The 21116-nt window shown below is 31.0% G+C and overlaps 6 protein-coding genes across 6 annotated transcripts; 3 read left to right on the top strand and 3 right to left on the bottom strand.

The window, feature by feature from the left end:
* The first annotated feature begins 174 nt into the window (after positions 1–174).
* On the top strand, positions 175–734 carry BX663DRAFT_517981 (uncharacterized protein). Its single transcript, XM_051528798.1, has one exon. It carries the CDS (start codon positions 236–238, stop codon positions 530–532), a length of 297 nt encoding a protein of 98 aa, XP_051380214.1. The 5' UTR covers positions 175–235; the 3' UTR covers positions 533–734.
* Positions 735–1029: 295 nt separating this feature from the next.
* On the bottom strand, positions 1030–4140 carry BX663DRAFT_488444 (adaptin N terminal region-domain-containing protein; the record flags this gene model as incomplete). The annotated part of the gene is made up of 7 exons (XM_051524815.1): positions 1030–1119; positions 1189–3185; positions 3257–3362; positions 3418–3519; positions 3587–3716; positions 3791–3984; positions 4054–4140. The coding sequence occupies 7 exons, from the start codon at positions 4138–4140 to the stop codon at positions 1030–1032; spliced, it is 2706 nt and encodes a 901-aa protein (XP_051380213.1).
* Positions 4141–4891: 751 nt separating this feature from the next.
* BX663DRAFT_439576 (uncharacterized protein) lies at positions 4892–5134 on the bottom strand (the record flags this gene model as incomplete). Its single annotated transcript, XM_051523339.1, has 1 exon — positions 4892–5134. A coding segment is annotated over one exon (243 nt), but the record flags the coding sequence as incomplete, so codon positions are not given.
* A 2719-nt stretch (positions 5135–7853) lies between these two features.
* On the top strand, positions 7854–9142 carry BX663DRAFT_517976 (uncharacterized protein). Its single transcript, XM_051528797.1, has 2 exons — positions 7854–7928; positions 8087–9142. Exon 2 carries the CDS (start codon positions 8100–8102, stop codon positions 8970–8972), a length of 873 nt encoding a protein of 290 aa, XP_051380211.1. The 5' UTR covers positions 7854–7928; positions 8087–8099; the 3' UTR covers positions 8973–9142.
* A 580-nt stretch (positions 9143–9722) lies between these two features.
* Positions 9723–20118, top strand: BX663DRAFT_554130 (uncharacterized protein; the record flags this gene model as incomplete). Its single annotated transcript, XM_051531499.1, has 12 exons — positions 9723–9764; positions 9842–10138; positions 10211–10652; positions 10729–10835; positions 10911–11055; positions 11121–11275; positions 11344–12183; positions 12253–12535; positions 12614–12815; positions 12897–16007; positions 16077–19913; positions 20016–20118. The coding sequence occupies 12 exons, from the start codon at positions 9723–9725 to the stop codon at positions 20116–20118; spliced, it is 9564 nt and encodes a 3187-aa protein (XP_051380210.1).
* Positions 20119–20258: 140 nt separating this feature from the next.
* Positions 20259–21116, bottom strand: BX663DRAFT_488441 (uncharacterized protein; the record flags this gene model as incomplete). The annotated part of the gene is made up of 5 exons (XM_051524814.1): positions 20259–20400; positions 20463–20531; positions 20613–20792; positions 20868–21024; positions 21101–21116. 5 exons carry the CDS (start codon positions 21114–21116, stop codon positions 20259–20261), a joined length of 564 nt encoding a protein of 187 aa, XP_051380209.1.

Raw genomic sequence — 21116 nt, 5'->3', positions numbered from 1 at the left:
ATCTTTTGATACAGTACCTGAATTAAAGGAAGAGGAAGAAAAAGAAGAAGAGGAAGAGGAAGAAGGAAGGAGAAGAAGAAAAGAAAATGAGGAGATAGTTCCTCTTTTAGAGGTTGCGGGAGAGAGTTCATTACGACCAAGTAGTAGTCATCATTCAGAGCTTAGTAGTGATTTAGAAGAAGAAGAAGAAGAGGAGGAGGAGGAGGAGGAAGAAGGGAATAGAGGAAATGGTGAGATGATGAAAGATCATTTAGAGTCATCTCCTCTTCCCTGTATCACTACTCCTCCTGTACCGTTTGTTAATATGCCTGAGGAGGAAAATAACTCTTCTTTGACAGAAGTACAAAATTTGTCTTCACCGCCACAAGCAATTGCAGTAACTGGTACTAATAATAATCATCTACAAACGTCTACCCATGGTGCTGCTAATGGACGAAATAGTGAATCTACCGCCTTATTGTCTACAACTTTAGTTGGCTCTCCTATCTTTGATAATAACTTATTATCAACACCATCTAACAGTAATGCATAATATTTTTTTTTCTTTCTTTTTGTACTCTTCAATTTTAACAAGTAGAGAGCTTATTATACACAAAATTCCATATATGTATATGTATTTATATATATATGTGTATATTTATGTATATGTATATTTTCAATTGCTTGTATTTATATATTTATACATATTTTCGACATAATTATTAATCCATGTTTTTTTTTAAAAAAAAAAAAAAGAAAGAAAGAAAAAGAAAAAGAAAAAGAAAAAGAAAAAGAAAAGCATTTAGACATTATAACCTACATATACACAAATATTAACTTATGGACAAAATGAACATGATTACTTGAAAAAAAAATTATCTCATCCGTTATTTATAAACTTGTTTATATATATGTATATATGTATATCAAAGGAATTTATTTTATAAATAATATAATATGAACAAAATGTTATAGACAATAGTTTAGCTTTATTATAAATCAATAAAAGAAAAAAAAAAAAGAAGGGAGGGAAGGGGGGTATTACAACTCTTATGATCCACGAGTAAGTGGATATTCTAGAGTATTACGAATAATAGATGATACACTTTCTACAGGTGTTCTTACAGTGAGACGATACATCTATATATATATATATATATATAAAACTAGAGTTAAAAGATGTATAAAGTTGACATTATTACTACTTACATTTTGTTCCAAGTTTGGTTCTAGCCGTAATAAAATACCAATTTTTCCTCCTTGTTTACCAGCATCTACAATACCAGCTCCAACAAAATTGTTGGGATTAGGATCCACACCACTTAAAAGACCAATGCTAAATCCTTGCATCATAGCCGTAGTTTTTAAAAGATCTATAGGCCTTTCACTAGTAAAAATGACCTGGTTTTCACGAGGAGGTCCACCAATTTGATTCCATCGCTTGAAGAAGTTTACACCATCCATGTTAGTTATTGGCTCTTGAAATTTAGTTAATACTATAGGTAGTTTCAAATGAAGCACTTGAGTTTCAGGTCCAACTGTATAAGAAATGAAAATCTCGGGGGAATTCACAAAAATGTTATTGCATTCAACTGTAATAAGACGTTGTATTTGTGCTCCGGCAGAAACCATCTTGCTATCTTCAGAAGGTAACAAAGTAGTATTTACCCCTTCTACAGACATAACCATCAAGTTAATCTCAGTCAGAACATATTGAGTTTTGTTAGTTAAATACAAAGCAAGTCGGCCCAATGAACCATGATATTCAGATTTAACGGATACTTGCATTTGCGAATCTTCATATAAGACACCTTCTGTATTATATAGAAGAAAATTATATCCAAGCTCATAACCAGGAGCTAAAGGGGTATTTGTATTAATGTTTGATACCTGCAAAGGTTTAGAAGGACTTTGATGATTTAATGAAAGATCATTGAAATTTAATAAATCTGGCTCATTAGATATATCTTGTTGAAATTGGGATACTGTTGATGTAGAGGGAGGCATAGTATTAGAACGCATAGGTACATTAGAATGCGGTATACTATTCGTTGTACTGTGAAGATTATCAGTTGAACTTGAACGAACAGATACCATACGTTTAAGAGTGTCTTGACGTTCAATATTTGCTTCACGACCACCAATTAACCATACACGTTTATCTTCTGTGTCGCCTTGCTTTTGATTTAATTTAAGCAATAGAGTTGATTCTCTTTCAGGGAATGGAGGCATCTCCTCACACACAGTCTGAAGCATATCCTCTGTAGGCATAGTAGAAATAGAGAAATATTCACAGGCACGTTGTTGAAGCTCAGCATCTAGAACATATCGATATTGATTTAAAACAGGCAGAATTTGCCCTTTAATTTCAGGGAAGAGATTAACAAATTTAACATAGGTTGTTAAGAGCAAAGCACGTGTTAAAAGTGAACAAGAATTAAACTTTGCATGAACGGCAGTAAATTGTTCGATAGGACTACATTTAGGAAGATTTGCAATTAAATGTCCAAACTCACCAAGGATATAACCACCGACTTTCACCATTGTTTCATTATACTGAGGTGTACCCAGATAATTTAAAACTGTCTTTGCAGCATATTCTTGTAATTCTTCATTATTTGTCACAATTTGAACTACCCGAAACCATACTTCCTCACCCACTTGATCACCTGCGGTTGAAATTAATTGTAATATAATGTCTACATACCATGAATAAGTGGATGCAAATTTCTCAGCTAAAATAGCAATTTTCAAAACCATCTCCTCTCTTAAGGCATAATCAGCGATTTGAAGATATCTTAATAGTTCAGAAACCACTATTTTAGCATTTGATGTATCACACATAGAATATAATAAATCTAGACCACGTCGACGAACACTGATATCTTTATCACGAAGTGACATTAAAATCGTTTCTTGATGTCTCTTGATAGGTTCAAGAGAATCAACACAAGCTGCTAAATGTGCCATTGTTTCTAAGCCAAGGTATCTAACATTAGTTTCTTTGCTGGAAATAAAGCGTCCCAAAAGTGCTGCAGCTTGAGCACAAATACTAGAATTACTATCAAGATGAATGGCAAGATTGATAGCTTCAAATAAAACTGCATTCTGAGCATTACTATGTTGCACATTTTTAGGTGTATCTTGTGAATCCGTAATTATAATTTGCAAAAGTTCACTAATATCAGCACGTAACTTTGGATCATCTAAAAAGATAAAAATACAATTATTAGAAAAAAAAAATAGGCATTTATTATTATTCTTATTATCAGCATACCAGGTGGAGGATAGTATTGCAAAAGACGAAGGCATTTGACTTGTAGCCATGGAATAGGAACTTTGTAATAAATATAGTCTAAGCTATAATCTCGTTCAATCAAAATCTAAATGTGTTTGATTAATATAGATAGATAGAAGGTCGATAATAAAACACTTTACCTTCTTCAAACGATTAACAGCTTTCTCATAGCATCCACTGTATTCGACTGGAAAGCTTTGAGCTAATGCAAGAACTAATGTGGTAACACTAAGAGCAACACCCTAAAGTAGATGTACACATTTAAAATGAATGACGCGTACCTCTTTATTATTATTTAAATAAACTTACCAAATCGTATTCATCCATTAAAGAAATGATTCTTTCAGCCCAGTCAGTAACAGGTATAACATCTGGATATTTACGAAATAAACGTAATAAAGTCAATGCAGCTTTCTTTTTCACAAAACTCTTTGAAGTTCTATTATTTTATCAAAGCTTAGCTTTAATACAGGAAGAAATATAAGTAAGCATTTTAGTTTTCAATTATCTTACGGCGAAATTAACAGACGATGTACATCCAAAGCAAGACTTTCCGCCATTTCTCTCCCACCAATATTGGCAATAGCATGCAATGCTAAACAATTATTAATCTCATTCAAATCGTCCAAGTCCTTTTTTATCGAGTTTACAACAAGTCGTAATAAGTCACTATTTTCGTGAAATAAAAGTGTTACAGCCAAATAGCCCTTAAGATTCAAATATTAATTAATTAAATGTTCTTTCATTTAAAAAAAAAAAAAAAAAAAAAAACTTACAATCTGCTTTTCACTATATTTTTGACTTGAAATAAGATTTACAGCTTCCATGTGACCAACATCGATTTCCCAACCGAGAATGTACATATACAACAGTTTACAAACATACTTTTTCTTTTGATATCCATTTAAGTTGCCCTCTATATAAAATAAAAAAAAAGGGGGGGGAAGGGGGAAAAGACATTTAAACAATGGAATTGAATTAAAGAAGCTTACAAGTACCTTTGAATTTGGATCTGATATTTGCTAGCTCTTTATTAATTCTTTTTTCTTCTAATTCCCGAACTCGACCTATACCACATTATTAGTTCATGAATAGGTATCATTCCTTTTTACTTAAAATCATACATTTTCGAATATCGGCTACAATAATAATGTACAAGAATTAGAAGTTGTTAACAAAAAATATATCTTTTATTTAAAGGAGTTTACCTACCAATAAATACTGTTAAACCACGCATAGAACTCATGATGAAGAATTGAGAAGTTTAAGTAACAGGTTCAAAAACAAAAATAGTAAAAACAAAATGAGTGCAATAAATCTGAGCTTCAATTATTTGACCCCTCCTCCCAATTATACGATTCAAAGAATTTTTTTTTTTTATTACAATAAAAATGACCAATGAGCATATACCAATTTTATTATGCAATATTGCTCTACTAGTCAGTTCCCAAAAAAAAAAAAAAAAAAAAAAAAAAATGAAATAGTATAATTATATTAGTCTATTATGAGAACAATAAGTTAGTTTGAGGAAGAAGTGCTTAAGGAAATAGCTATTCCTTTTTATGCCAAGTGGTATAAATTGTTGGACTAGCGAATTAATCAAAGAGAAGCTAATTACAAAGGCTTTGTCTCCTTCAAAGGAAGCTGACTGAGGAAAAAGAAAAGCACAGCAGCAACGGTGAACGACATATGGAGTTGACGATGCATATGAAAGCATTCAATGAAATGTTCACGAGCAAGGTTATTATATGTATGATAAAGACATGACTGAGGAGTATCACCGAGAAGCTGATTAAGTCGCCAACGGAAGACGCGACTACATTCAATGTGGGTTACCAATAACCCCTCAATTGGATCCTGTTATGAAGAAGCATTATGTTATGATTGCAGTTGTCTCTATTACTAAAGATAATAGAAATAAAGCATCGTTTTATTATATATAATAAAGAGGTTATTAGAATAAAACTAGTCTATTGTATTTCACAACATAATTATTCATTATATGCCCAGTCTTAATAATAGTCGTTGTTAGAGTATTTGAGTAATTATAACAATAATAACAATTGTATATATTGTATTATGTAATAATAAGGACTAAATATTATATACAATTGCACACATATACATAATATGTATATATATATTTATATGTTCACGTCAATAACGATGAATATTATTATTATGTAATACTATTTCATATGTTGACATTAATAGCAGCACGTAAGTAACTAGTATTGTTACTATAGCTAGAATGTTTACAATGAGGAATCAATGTTAACGCGTTACTGCTTTACTCCTGAAATAATAGTTTATTAGAGCAGCAGTCACAGATCAGCAAGAAGACGAAAAGAGTATTGTTGATCTTTATTTTGTCAGTCTTTGCCTGTTGTCAAGATCCTATTTCTATTGATATCACTTTACCTTGTAAACAAACAAAAACAACAACAAAAAAAAGAATCCCTCCATATAAATATTCTTCTTCATTTTCACTATGTACACTTTTTGTATTGTTAATCCTTGAATAAATCATCCATAGTTTTTACAGATTTGACATTTATCCTTTTTTATATTTTCTTTCTGCTAATCAAAACACCACTATAGGTTAGGTGAAACGTTGCATCATAATAGCATCTTTGTTATTAGGGATAAAGCAATATAATACTGAAGAGGAGTTACACGTTTTACAAACATAAGCTTGCCTCATTTATTCAGAGACATTGTCAATTAGTACTTTGGATAATGGAAAGAATGACAAAATTGTGAAACCATTATATTCAATTGCACACGCCAACATTGAGTAATTAAGTGGAGAAGAAGATGAAAAGTTGGAGGCCAATAATAACATTTGTAACCCTAGTCAAATTCAACTCCAAAAGATAACATAAGATTATGCGGACAATACTTTAGAATTTTTACAATAAAAAAAAAAAGAATACTTCGAAACTATAAAGATAATAACTATTAAAGAAACTCCTCCGTTAATTTACATAAACAAAAAAAAAGTTTCCAATCCCTGAAGAGAAGCACAAAGCAGAATTACATCAATTTATACATTGTTTTAAAAGTATTGAATTAAGAAGAACTAACTGAAAGAATTGTTTTCAACAAGGACAAGCTGTTAACATACAGTTAATTAAGCAATTTAAAACTAGTGAAGTTTTTAAACTGTCATTATAATAGGTTCTTTAAATAAACGAAAAAAATAAAATAAGGAGAAATGATCGTTAGGGTTGCTCAAGAATTTTAATAAAGGAAAGCAAAATTTAATTTATCCCTAAAAAGAAAAAAAAAGGGCAAATTTACTAATTGCATATTTGGTAAATTGTGTTTTCTTGACTATTAAAAAGAAAGATTATCATTGTCTTTTTTTTATTATTTGAAACATTTTGTTTTATTATTATCGATAATATCTATTAAAAAAGTAGTGTATGCAAACACTATAATTACGTTACTGCTTAATATTATCCTATTTGCCTATTTTATATTAATTGATTTATTAAAATAAAGCTAATCATAATATATAAACACATAAGCATATCATGCATAAATGTAGCATATAATAATGAAGAAGAAAAAGAAGAAATAGCAATAATGTTATAATTCAGACGGTGATACCTATTATATATATCAGATCATCTGATCCCTTTCTTCTTCTCCAGCTTCACCTCCTTTAAAATTCATAAGCCACTTATAACCTTTCCCTCCCCCCCTTTCTTACTCTTCCCGCCAAAATAAGAGCGCCCTCTTTTACTTACCCTTCCCTTCTTCCCCCCCCAAAAAAAAAATTATCGGTTATACAACTATGAGACTATTTGACTGTATTACATACAGGTTCATACTAATTTATGGATAGATGAAAAAAAAAACTAGGTTATTGTTTGTTATTTGTTATTGAATACATGTTTGTATGCGGTTATATATATAGAAGCTCTATATCTTTGTACCTTTTTTTTTGGTTTATATTTTCTCTTCTTTTCTTTTCTCTTTTTCATATTATATATATATATATATATATATACGCACACATACACACATACACACACTTATATATATGTATATATATTTATATACATATTTACATACATAAACACGCACTCACTCATTCACATATATATATACATATATATATATTTGTACTTAATCAAAATAAGCATATATAGCGTTTTAATTTCGTATTCTACCTTAATTGCTTGTCAATCAGACACACTTTATTTTATATTATCATTTCATTTTATAAATATTCTTGACTTTTAGTATTAAAAGTAATTGTAATACAGAATATGTCTACACAAAAAGATGAAAAATCTTCAAGAATTTTTGCATGCTCTCAATGTCCTAAAAGTAAAGTTACTTTTTATCTATTTCTTCTTCCTCTTTTACATTATTATTATTAACCATAATTATATAGTATTTGCTACAAGATCAAATTTGTAAAGTATCCTTTTTTTCCTCTTTCCATTCAATAAATATATATATATATATATATATTTATATATATTTCGCTAAAGTTATACTCACTAATAATTCATAAAAGAAAACGTCATATGGAGAATCCTAATATTCATAATATTCCATATATAAGAAGTCGCGATCAAAAAAGATGGAAAGGTCATTCTAAAAAAGTTATATCTAAAGAAGAAACTACTGAAAGGTATAGATATATAAATATATACATATATACATGTATATACATATAAATATAAATATGTATACATAGATATGTAAATATATAGATAGAATATAATAAACTGGTATATTTGTATCCTATTTATATTGACTTTTAAAATATATCTATCTGATATGTCTCAGTAATACTGATAGAATGCGTAAATGGAGAGCAGAGAATCGAGAAAAGAATAGACAAAATGATTTACGCTGTCGTGTATACCGTTTAGCGCGTCAAAGATATGGTGATAACAATTCAGTTGAAAAACAAAATTTTATACGAGAGGAAATTACAAGAAGATTAGGAAGACGTATTTCAATTGAACATCATAAAGACGAGAATCACTGGTCTACTCAACAGCATATACAAACTAGTAGCAGTAGAATTATACAATTCAATAATACCTTATCGTCAGCTACTAATATTATAGATACTGATATCAATGAACTACCCTTTTATAGCGTACCAGAACATAAAATTGAATTACCATCTATAAATCAATTTAGATCTAACTCAACTGGCTCTTGGATTCCTACTACTACTACTACTACTTATCCAGTTGTAGTAACCACCCATAGTTCATCACCTCCCTCTAGTCCTGCTCTTCCACAACTATCGCCTACTTTAGAGCGACGTATAAGTGATAGTAGTACAAGTAGTATTCAGAGTGATTCAAGTGATAATCAAATTAGAAATAACCATGATGATGATGATGATGATGATGATGACGACGACGACGATAACGACAACGACAGCGATGAACAGCCACAACGATCTTACTCTTATTCACCAATACTTAAAGAAGAATCAGGAGACAAAGGTAATTGCTGTGTGCTACCTTCTATGCATACCTTTTTATCTTATGCATCAACATCAGCTGTTGTTTCCGTTGAACAACAAAAGCAAAACTGTGTACCTACAAAAGGTGGAATTAAATATGTTGAATCCAATAGAATATTGGATGAATTTGTTGGTGTAGTTCTAAACTATGCAGCGATAGCAACAACAACAACATCATCAACACAATAAATCTGTATCTTAAAAATATCACCAATTTATATGTAAAGAACACTATTTATATACTTTATTTCATTTTATTTATACAATCTTCTTCTTTCTATGAAAAAAAAAGAAAGAAAGAAAGAAAAGAAAAGCCAATTCTTTTATTACATATTAATAAAAAGGATTATAAAATATCATTGTACATTATATTATGTAATATATTTATAGACAACTGAATTATGAAGAAGCTATGAACAACATGGCACAATAAAGAGTTTTAGGGTAACAAAGTTTACTATCATAGTTTAATTTAATTTATACTTATTTGTTCATAATGGTCACTTTTGTTATTGTATATAAACAATTTAAGAATAAACTAGTCTATTACTGTATTGTGTTTATGTTACAAAAAGACTAATATATTAAATATATACAAATACATATGTTTACATAAACATAATAGCAGCTACTGTAGTATATATCTATACATATACAGAGCTAGGGTATAATAGTATGTTATTTATTTATAGTACGAATAAAATAAAGTAACATAGATTCGCTGTCATACATATGTGACAGTAAGTTCAAATTTGTATTATCCTCTACTTTCCGCCTGTTTGAAAAGCTTATTTTTTGTTTCTTGTTATAGCTGTTGTTTAAATAGTTGAACTGCGCAGAAAATAAAAACCCAAAAAAAAAGAAAAAAAAAAAAAAAAAAAAAAGAATCCTGTTCGTAAACAGAATTAACTTTTCTTTTGTTAGTTCCAAGAAGAGGAAATGAAAATTAGAAAAACTTTATTTAAAAAACCTGATGCTTTGGTAATTTAACCTTTGTCATCTATTTGACATTTTTTTTTTTTTTTTTTTTTCGTACAAATTTACAAATTAATATATAGCCTTCAGCTCTGGAAACAATTGTTTATCATTTAATACATGATGATCTAGATCAAATATCAAAATGGGCCAACTTAGACTCTTGGTCATTTCCTAAAGGTGATTTCCTTCAGTATATAGATGTTTTAAATCGATTCGATACTATTTTGAATTCTGTATGTGAAATGCACGAATTAAACGATAGCATTCAAAAAAAGCCTTTTAATAATGACACAAAGGAAATGGTATTGGCCATCTTGAACTTTTCAAGATTGTTATATGAAAACTGTAAAAATCGAAGTTTATATAACTCTTATGAAGTAAGAAGATCGACTTTTTAAATAATATGATATCTGTATAGAGCTAATTAATAATTTTTTTTCAATTTTTAGCATTTGAACAGTTTACTAAATACAACAGATATCGACATTCTTAGGGCAGTATTACAGTTATTGATGAAAGAATCGTTACGTCTTAATACTTCACGCACAGTTCAACCAAATTTTAAAATTTCACAAGATAAGATTAGAGGATTGATAAGTGGAGGCTCCATTTCTGAATTAATTTCGAAAAATTACATTACAAATAATAAAATCACAATGTCGTTTTATCGAGAAGATCAAGATTGTAATGAAAGTTTAAAAGTTATTGACGCTGAAATTATACCAAATAAATACACAGATCATGAATTATTTTGGCAGTTAGCAGATGAGCACATGCCAAAAATATACCATTTCGAGCTTTTAAACAGAATCAGGATGATTAATCATGCAACAGAGAGATCAGTGCGTGAGCAGTTACTTATTATTCGATTTCTTCTAATTACAATAATAGGTACAATACATTTGAATTTAAATATGCAAAAACATATTCTTACTTTTTTTATTATTATTATTATTATTATTCCTAGTTCATACTATGCCTGAAACTATTGCACAAAACAAGATTTTTATTTATGAACCTCACCTAGTATCTCAACTTGTTCAACTCATTACTTATGATAATGATATCTCTATAGTAAGCTGTTTAATCCAATCACTTTACTTTCATCTTATTAAACATGAGAATATTAATTAAGAGCTTTATCAATAGGATATTCAAACTTATGCATTATATACTTTACGTGGAATAGCAATGCATAGAGCAAAAATTACAGAAGTTTTAACAGCATTTAATGCCTCTGCAAATCATGGCATTTTACTTCATATTTTACGACAATTATCACAGTTTAATACAAGTAACTATATATTAATTAAAAGAAAAAAAAGTGTATATTTCTTTAACAAAATCTATTTATTATAGATTATACAATGGAATTTCTTGATGCTTTCTTTATATTAATTAAATATTTATTACAGAGCCCTGTTGGTAGTGCTATGTTTATGTCAGCAGGCATCACCACAACTTTGGTAGAAGTTATAAATCATTCCGGAAATATGGATTCAATCTATACAAAGGTATACAGGAGTGTTTGTGGCATATCGTGTTTTCGACTATAACTAATGACTTCTTTTATCAATACAAGTCTCTGGTTAAGGTCATAAGGCTGTTGGATACAATCATTAATAATATCAGTTCATCCTTTTCGTCATTTTTAAGTGTAAATGGTTTAGATAGCTTATTGAAAGCTGTTCAGGTGCGAGTAGATTATTGTATAGAGCAACATTCATTATACAATAAGTTACCCGATATTGACTCAATTCAAGTCATTAAAGAAATATTACGATTTCTGATTCGTATAAGAGAATATGAAAATACTTCAGAAGGCTTACGTAATTTGATTGAAACCAGTTTACCAAATATTCTCAAAAATATAATGGAGAATTATAAGACATTCGATCCTAAAACTTATGCACTTGCATTCACTGTTATGTCTACATTTATACATAATGAGCCTACTTCATTAACAGTCTTACAAGAGCTTGGCCTTCCGCAAGTTTTTTTAAAAACTTTTTTATTGTATGATGAAAGTAGTATTGAAGTGTTAACAGCAGGAATACATGCTTTTGGCGCTATTTGCTTAAACTCATCAGGATTAGAAATGTTTCATGAAATAGACCCATTACCACACTTTTTCCAATTATTGACTTCCAAGAGTTTTGTAAAATCTATAAATGACATGGGAAGTATGTCAGTATTAGGTACAACGATGGATGAGTTAATACGACACCATCCCAGTTTGAAAACAAGAGCTTTTGAATGTACAAATAAACTTTTATTACAAGTAATTGAAATGGGAAATTCTGAAGAAGGAAAACCATCTGATAACTCTCATAAGTTAACATTTGAACGCAAACTTGAGGAATCCCCACAAGAAGAAAATGTAGAATGCCTTTTGCTAGCTTATATTAATTTAGCTTCAGAGGTAGATTTTTTTTTTTTTTTTTTTTTTGTCTTCATAATTTGATTTAACTTGTTAATTTTTTTTTTATAGTTTTTGGACGGATTTTTTAAAAATACAGGGAATGTGAATGAGTTTATCAAGTATAAAGGTCCTGATTTACTTTTACAATATTATACTCTTCCATCTCTTCCGTATAATTTCTTTACATCGAACGCCTTTCATGCACTCAACAATTTATTTCGGACTATTGCAAACTCCTCCCCTCAATTACTTGCAAATCAACTTATAAAAAAAATATACGATTTATCAAGGTTTCTTTTTACTGATTTAGATATAAATTCAAGTAGAATCTGTACATATATTGAAGAAAACGGTAAATTTTATTACATATACTTTATTTCTTTTTGAAATAGATATAGAGTTACTTACCTCTATTATATATGTATATTAGGTAAAGACGAGGAGTCTGTGGATAAAGCCAATAATTTATTTTACAAATTCAAAAGCCTTTTTGGATATGTTGGCCTTCTCTCAACAGTATTTTCATCTCCTATCATGAAATTTAATAATCATGCAGGCTTACTTGTTGAATGGTCTATAAAGAGTTATGAAGAATATGATAGTATAATTGAATTCCTTGGTGAACTGCATAGGTATATATACATGCATAATACATATATTCACATAGCTTCTAATTGCTCCTCCCCCATCTTTTTTTTTTTTTTTTTCAAAAGAACAATGATGTGGCAAAATATTCTACTTCGGGAATCTTCCCCTAAATTTTGGTATAGTAGATCAGCTCAGACACAATCCTCATCTAAAGAAGATATCGATTTAAAGGATCCTCGTACAATTAATACAAATCGCTTCAAGACAGTAATTAGTGAAGTATCTCCTGCTCTATTGCCTATTTTGTTAGGTATTATAAAGGCATCTACAAGTCGTCTAGCTACAAAATCACCAGAGTTATTTTATATGCGTTGCAAGGGCGTTGCTCACAAGATTGCTAAACTATTCAATGCAAGTTTATGTTATTTAAATCGTCCAAATATGCCTAATTGCAAGTATAATTATTATGCATCCCTATTTTCAATGATCTCTATGGTGCTTCTAGGTCCACGTTCACGAACTGCATTGCAAGTACCCATCGCTATTGCATTTGAAGGTTTAGGCAATATAGATTTATTAGTCAACACATTCTTACCTCAGTTTTGGAAAGCAATGGAAACAGAGATTGAAATAGACGAAAAAAATGAAAGCTTGATTCAACGTATCAATACTTGTATTGAAATAATACTATCTATTCTTTATCAACTAGGGTCAACAAAACTATTTAACAAATCAAATCATGTCCATATGCTTATTTCTCCTTATCCTGATGAAAAAAATAATTTAAACACATATCCTTTAAATTATAAGTATTGGCTATCATTTATGTCTCTTAAGCTATCCAGCCTCAATGATTATCTTCGAAGCCCTGTTTTAAACAAAATCTCAAGACAAGTGCTACATTCACTTCTACGATGTGTAACACAGAGTTTAGAGTATGAACGACCTTACATTTCCATAAAAATTGATCCTCGATATATAGCAGAAAATAATGGATCATCCCCACAGATTGGAAGACAGGAGCCAGTACCGGAAAGTACAAACAATGAAGGAAGCGACCATGATCAGCAAGAAGATACCATTGGCAATAAAGATAACGATATTATTGAAGACGAAAATAATAATGTTCTATCTTGGAAAGACATTTCTCGATACGAAGAAAAACTTTCAGTAAAGGATAATTCAAGAGAGTTTATTGACGTGCTTAACCGTTTAGATAAAGCTCATAATTTGATTCGCACAGATACTCCTCTTATTCTTGCTCACCTGGTTGATGTACGCGATGATCTTGATCTTGAAATTCGAGATTTAATGATAACTTTATGTTGTGGTGATACTAGAAACCAATTAATAAATATGGAGCAAACTGTCCAGTGTTTCTTTGCTGATGTTTGTACTGATCAGGGTACAAGTCAACTATTTGAATCGTCTATGAGCAGAATTCGAATTCTTGCATTGATGCTATGTGAGCCTAGTATGCAGAGCATTACAACAAAGATGATTGCCTATCTCTCTACTATCTTTGACTGGTTTACTTTTCTGGATTTGACTATTTCACAGTCTACATTCTCCAATTCTAAATGGTTTACTATCTTATCTTTGATATTAGAAATTTGCTTGGTACTATCTGATGAGCCTCCAGAAAAATCACTTTTTGATTCGTATAAAACGAGCAATAACATTAATAATAATAATGATATGGCTTTACAAACATCTATAACTGGGTTATTCGAAAAAAAGGAAGAATTATTGAAAACTTGCATTCATTTACTTAAATCGGAACATTTAACAGAGGATAATTTGATTGCAACTTTACGAATGATAGTATGTCTTACAAAAAGCGATCATTTAGTGAAATCATTTTTAGAAATGGATGGTTTAGAAGCCTTATTTACAAGACCAAGTACAAGTTTTACTTCCTTTGAGGTGCAACGAGCATATATTATCATGATTCTAAGACACATTATTGAAAGTAAACCAGTTTTGATAAAGACGATGCGTGAATGTATTAAATCATTCTGGTACAATAGTGTTACTTCATCTTATATAGATATTATTCAGTTCCTTACTAGTAATTGTAATTTGATTCATCGTGATTATCAGCAATTTTTAAAGGCGAGTTCACAACTACTTGGTTTGTCAGATCATCGTACAAAATCTCCTGATCAGGTCTATCTACGTGACCCTATGTATAGGAATGAAATAGCTGAAGCAGCCATGCATGATGACCATTACAATTCTTCTTCTACTTTTGTAATTCAATTTTTACTCGAAAAGGTCTTATCCGCCTTGGACAATGAAAATCAAAGTAATATTTGGATGGCATATACAGGCTTTCTACTTCAATGTATCTTTGAGCTTATATTATCTTATCCAAGCTGTAAAAGTGACATTATCAAATTTGATACCTTTATTCATTTTGATAATATCGATACTCTTTCGGATTCACTTATTTGCAAATCCTTCTTGTATAGATTGATCGATAAATTATTGCCATACAATACGATAAACAACACATCAGACCTTGAACGAAGAAAACATGGTATTTCAATATGGGTCGTTTCATTAATGGTTGGTTTATGTTATGATATAAAAATATATGATAAAGTGAAGTCCCATAACAAAGATAGACAAGACAAAACACAACAAAAGATCAGAAATTATGTTCTCCGAGTCATTCGTCTTTTCTTTAAGGAAACTCTTGAATCAACGACGACAAGAAGTATCGTTACTAAATATACTCGATACTATGTCTTTGCCGAGCTTTGTAATCATCTTCTTTCCTCTCGAGTTGAATTAATGACTCCTGTTTTAAATATAAAACCAGAGGATGTAACCAACATGGCAATGCTCATGCTGAATCAAAATTATATTTCTTTAATGATATCAGCCATTAATGATATTGATGTTGATTTCCCATATGCGAAAACAATTTTGACCTCTGTCATGACACCCTTGGAGCAGTTGACTAAAATAAATCTCCGTAACACACATCATAGAACTACCTCCTTTGAAAAAGCCTTAACTAACGATAAAACGGATGTAAGAAATGAAGAAGAACCACAAGATATGTATATCTCAATGGATACAAGTGAAGATGACAATGTATCTGAAGAAGAAGTAAACAATTTATATAGAAATTCATCTTTAGCTATGTTTGATGGTACTGTTCATGAAGATGAGGATTCTAGTGAGGAAGAATATGAAGATGATGATGATGATGTTGAGATGGCTAGGTAATAGGTATAAGTTTCTGGAAACGATACCCCTTTTAATTCATATTTGTCCTTTTTTTTTTTTCTTAGTTCCGGTGAAGAAGTTATAGAGTTTTCATCTGATGATCAGGGTAGATATGGAACAGATACTGATATGGAAGATGAAGAATCAGTCAAAGAGGATGATGAAGTTGAAGTAGAAGATGAGGAAATGGAAGAGTTGATAAGAAGCCATCGATATCATCATTCAGATACTGAAGAAGATGACAATTTAGAAGATGATGAAGATGATGATGAAACTGATTCTCACTCAAGTGATGAATCAAGTGATTTTTCCAGCTCTGATAGTTATACATCTTCGAATGAATCATTAGACTCTAATAGGAGTGATTCAATATATTCAGAAGAAGAAATGAATCGAGAGATAACTTGGCCACTGGATGAAGTGATCGAAGAATCTGAATATCCGAGTGAAAGTGAGCACACAGAAGAAGAAAGCGATAGTAGTAGTGGTAGTTCTGATACTGGTATGGACTTTGAAATTGAAGAAATAAGTGATTCTTCATATGACGATGAAAGCGATGATCTTGAACTCAATGCGGAAGAATTAGAAAACGTTGAAGATAATCTTCGATTGTTCTTCAACGAAAACCCACTAAATACCACGCATCCACCCATAATAAATTCAGCTACTAATTCCATAAGAAGCTTTGTAAGTCATGACGATTCTGAATATGACTCACCATTTGATGAAGATAACATCATCTTACATCCTCTTCTCAGAAATACGAATGCGAATCCTGAAATCGAATTCTTATCTGATGCCACTACTGGTCATCTTCAAGCATATGAAGATATTATTGGTGGTGGTGCTGCACATTTGTTGGAGCAACTTTTCTTGGATTTTCAACGACAAGAGCATGCTCCTCATTCCACTAGACAAGAGCAAACAAATTCTTTATCAAATGATGACAAAGATAACAAGGAAACATTAATGATCTTGAAAGAGTTTACACCGATGACAACTGCTAACCGATGGGCTCAAGAAGCTAAAATGATGTATACTCCTTCTACCTTAACTACTAAGGCTGTTAAAATGAAATATATGCTCGAGACTGCTCTGTTAAAAGATACGATAAAAATGGAAGATGATACCAAAGAAGAAACGAATACTAATGCAGATAGCATTCGTAAATTTAAGCAAAATGACAGCCTTATGAATGAATCTAGTGCAACACATACTCAATTTGGATTACCAGGAGAATATGAAGAAGAAGCTAATACGTCTGAGCCTTTAGTATGTACGAATGCTGACCAATTTACCCCTGATCCTTCATTAACACATATTGGGGAAGCTACAAGGATAATTAATGAGCATTATAGTCAAGCTTTATCACCAGGAGTAACATTGACAAGAAGATTTATGGATATTCCAGAATCACCATCTACGATGGATATGACTGATTTTGATTCTGAGGGCGATAGACTCGCACCTTCACCTCCTGTTAACGATTTATTTACAGTTGATCATATTACAAATCGCTTCGATATGAATGTATTAGAAAAGGAAACACCTCATTCAGAAGCTCCACGTATTGTTGACCTTTTCCAATTAGCGTCCCTTGTACGATTGCTATTTGTTCCTCATTCTATTTCAAAGACCATGCTAAATCGATTGTTGCTAAACTTGTGCAAAAATACGGAGACACGTAAAGATTTGCTTTCCTTACTTTTATATATTTTACAAGTAGGATGTAAAGATCTGGTTTCTGTAGATGATATTTTAAAGCAATTATTTTTCTATCAAAAAGGAAAGGACAGAGAGTTGAAACTAACTACTCCAGTGAAAAACATCCCCAACTTAATCGCTCAAAGGTGTTTAGAAATCCTATATTATGTTGTTGCTTGGAATAGTAAAGCATTAGGGTATTTCTTTACTAAAAAGGATATCGTTGCCCATTTGAGATATAGTGACTCTGCAAATGCTCTGAAAACAAAGGCAAAACATGAGGTCAAATATCCTATTTTGAATTTGATTCATCTATTGAGTCGGTCTGAATTTTTGGATAATGCTAATTTGATGGAGCAGCTGATAAATTTGATAGCTACTATTAGCCGATCTATACCTACAATAGTTGAAAGATACGAAACTAAATACAATCACACATTTAAACCGCCAGCTATTCCCAATCAATATTTAGAAATGATTGCAGATATCCTTTCATTTGGTGAATGCTCAAGTTTCACTTTCCAGTATACTATTAGTGTTCTTTCACACATGTCTGCTTTAGACGGTGCTCTTAAGTTAATCATTAACCGTCTGATACTAAAAGCAAAAGATTGTAGTCAACACATTTGTATTGATTTGAAACAACTCTCTCATCATTTAAATAATATTAAAGGGAGTATTGAATTATTAGATGGTGTTGCTGTTACTCAATTCTCAGCCACAACCTCTTACCAAGCAAGACTTTTACGTGTATTAAAAGCGATAGACTATTTATATACTCGCAAACAACGTAGACAACCATCCAAACAAGAAGAAAATCAAAAGGCTATTTTGGAAGTCTATAACGAACTCGACTTTTTGCCAATGTGGGAAATGTTAAGCTCTTGCTTAACGATGATCCAAGAAAGAGAAGATTTGATGAATGCAGCGTCCATCTTGTTGCCCTTGGTGGAGTCATTTATGTCGGTGTCAAGATATACCGTAAAAAGAGGGTACACTACAATAAAGGAGCAAGAGACAGGAGACTCCATTCATGATTTCTTTGCCATTTTCACGGAACGACACAAGAAGGTTTTAAATATCATGATTCGTAATAACCCTACTTTAATGAATGGATCCTTTTCAATTTTAACTTATAATCTAAAGATTTTGGATTTTGATAACAAACGCAATTGCTTTATACAGCAGTTACGTAAATTTGATGGACCCCGTACACATTCTACCATACGACTGAGTGTCAGCCGCGAACGTGTATTTGAGGACACCTATGAACAGCTTCATCCATTCAGTGGTAAAGAGATTCGAAACAGCAAGATAGCAGTCGAATTCATGAACGAAGATGGTATTGATGAGGGCGGTGTTTCTCGTGAATGGTTTTCAGTACTTGCGCGACAAATGTTTGATCCTAACTATGCCTTGTTTATTGCATCAGCAGCTGATAGACTTACTTATCAACCTAATCGTGCTTCAGGTGTAAGCGCAGAACATTTGAATTATTTCAAATTTGTGGGTCGTATAATTGGTAAAGCCATTCATGACGGTAGATTATTGGATGCCTATTTCACACGTTCTTTCTATAAATTGATCCTTGGACGTTCTGTTGATTATCGTGATGTAGAAACAGTGGATCCTACCTATTACAAGAGTTTAGTCTGGATGTTAGAAAATGATATAACAGATATTATCGATGCCACCTTTAGCATAGAGGTAGATGACTTTGGCAAAAGAAAGATCATTGATTTAAAGGCGAATGGTCGTAATATTGCTGTTACAGAGGCAAACAAGCATGAATATGTGGCATTAGTTACAGAACAAAAATTAGTTCTTGCTATTAAAGATCAAGTGAATGCATTCTTGGAAGGGTTTTATGATATTATCCCTGTTGAGTTGATACAAATCTTTAATGAACAAGAATTAGAGTTACTCATCTCAGGTCTGCCAGATATTGATATTGATGACTGGAAAGCCAATACTGTTTATGTGGGCTACACATCTGCTTCACCTCAAATTCATTGGTTCTGGCGTGCAGTTAGATCATTTACTCAAGAAGAACGTGCTAAACTACTTCAGTTTACTACAGGAACTTCAAAGGTACCTCTAGAAGGTTTCAGTCAATTACAAGGTTCAAATGGTGTTCAGAAATTTCAAATACATAAAGAATTTGGAGATGTGAATCGTTTACCATCTGCACATACTTGGTAAGGAAAATTTGTATATGTGTATGCATATGTGTATTTATATGTAATTTTTTTTTTTTTTTTTTTTTTTTTTTTTTTTTTTTTTTTTTTTTTTTTTTTTAGTTTTAATCAAATCGATCTTCCACAATATGTAACATACGAAGATTTACGTTCAAGTTTATTTAAGGCTATGAATGAATGTTCAACAGGCTTTGCTCTTCAATAGTATGCTTTATTTTAATAAATTTAATTATATTGCCATGTATTATACACCATTTAAATTCATATCACCTCAATGGCTGCTTATATACAAAATAGTATAATAGCTAGCACTCACAAAAATGCTTATTTTTATTTCATTTCATTTTACCCATACATCCAACTACGTTGCTCTTCCTCTTCTTCCTCTTGTACCTTTTTCTCTGTTTCAACTTCAAAACGACATAAAGGGCATGTATTGTGTAATTCTAACCAAGGAACAATACAATCACGATCAAAATAATGTCCACTAAAACATAGAAGTAAATAAATAGATATACATATAGAATTATATTCATTCATGCTTTTTACCAGGGCATTTGAGTTATAATACTTTCGCTTGTCTTTAAATTATCTTTACAAATAATACATGTCTCATCACTATGATGATGATAGGTTTATAATAAATACCACACAACAAGCATTACGTAATACAGTAGTATAATGCGTAAACAATAATACCTATTTAATTTATCCTGTTTTACCACAGGTAAAGTATCAATAAATCTTCTAGACGCTGGTGGCGGTCCCTTTGCATTACTTTGAGACTCTTCTAGTAATTGTGAAACGAGATTATCTAGAAATTGTTCTTGATCAGCATCTCCTTCTGCTTGCATCTGTTCTTGAAAATGTCTAAAAAAGCTACACACATACGCAAAAAAAAAAGATCAGGATAAAGAGAGTTTAGAAAGATGTTTCTTTCTTTTTTTTTGTTACTTTGCTGCTTGAATTAATCGCTGAACATTAGATACAGTATCTTCCTGTTGTCCATAACTTGACGATGAAAGTGATCCTGACTGTGGATTCATAAAAGCATCAAGATCAACGTCGTAAGTTTTTTTCTTGTTATGATTTGATTGAATTCCAAGTTCATCTATTTATTAGATGCTAATTTATAAGGACTTGAAGATAGTTTAAGTAATGTTTTTTTTCTACAAGTTACACTTTACCAAAATAACTTGACAT

The sequence above is a fragment of the Cokeromyces recurvatus genome (assembly GCF_025118155.1).
Source record: "Cokeromyces recurvatus strain NRRL 2243 chromosome Unknown BX663scaffold_24, whole genome shotgun sequence".
Lineage (NCBI taxonomy): Eukaryota > Fungi > Mucoromycota > Mucoromycetes > Mucorales > Mucoraceae > Cokeromyces > Cokeromyces recurvatus.
This window is presented reverse-complemented; position numbering and strand designations above follow the sequence as displayed.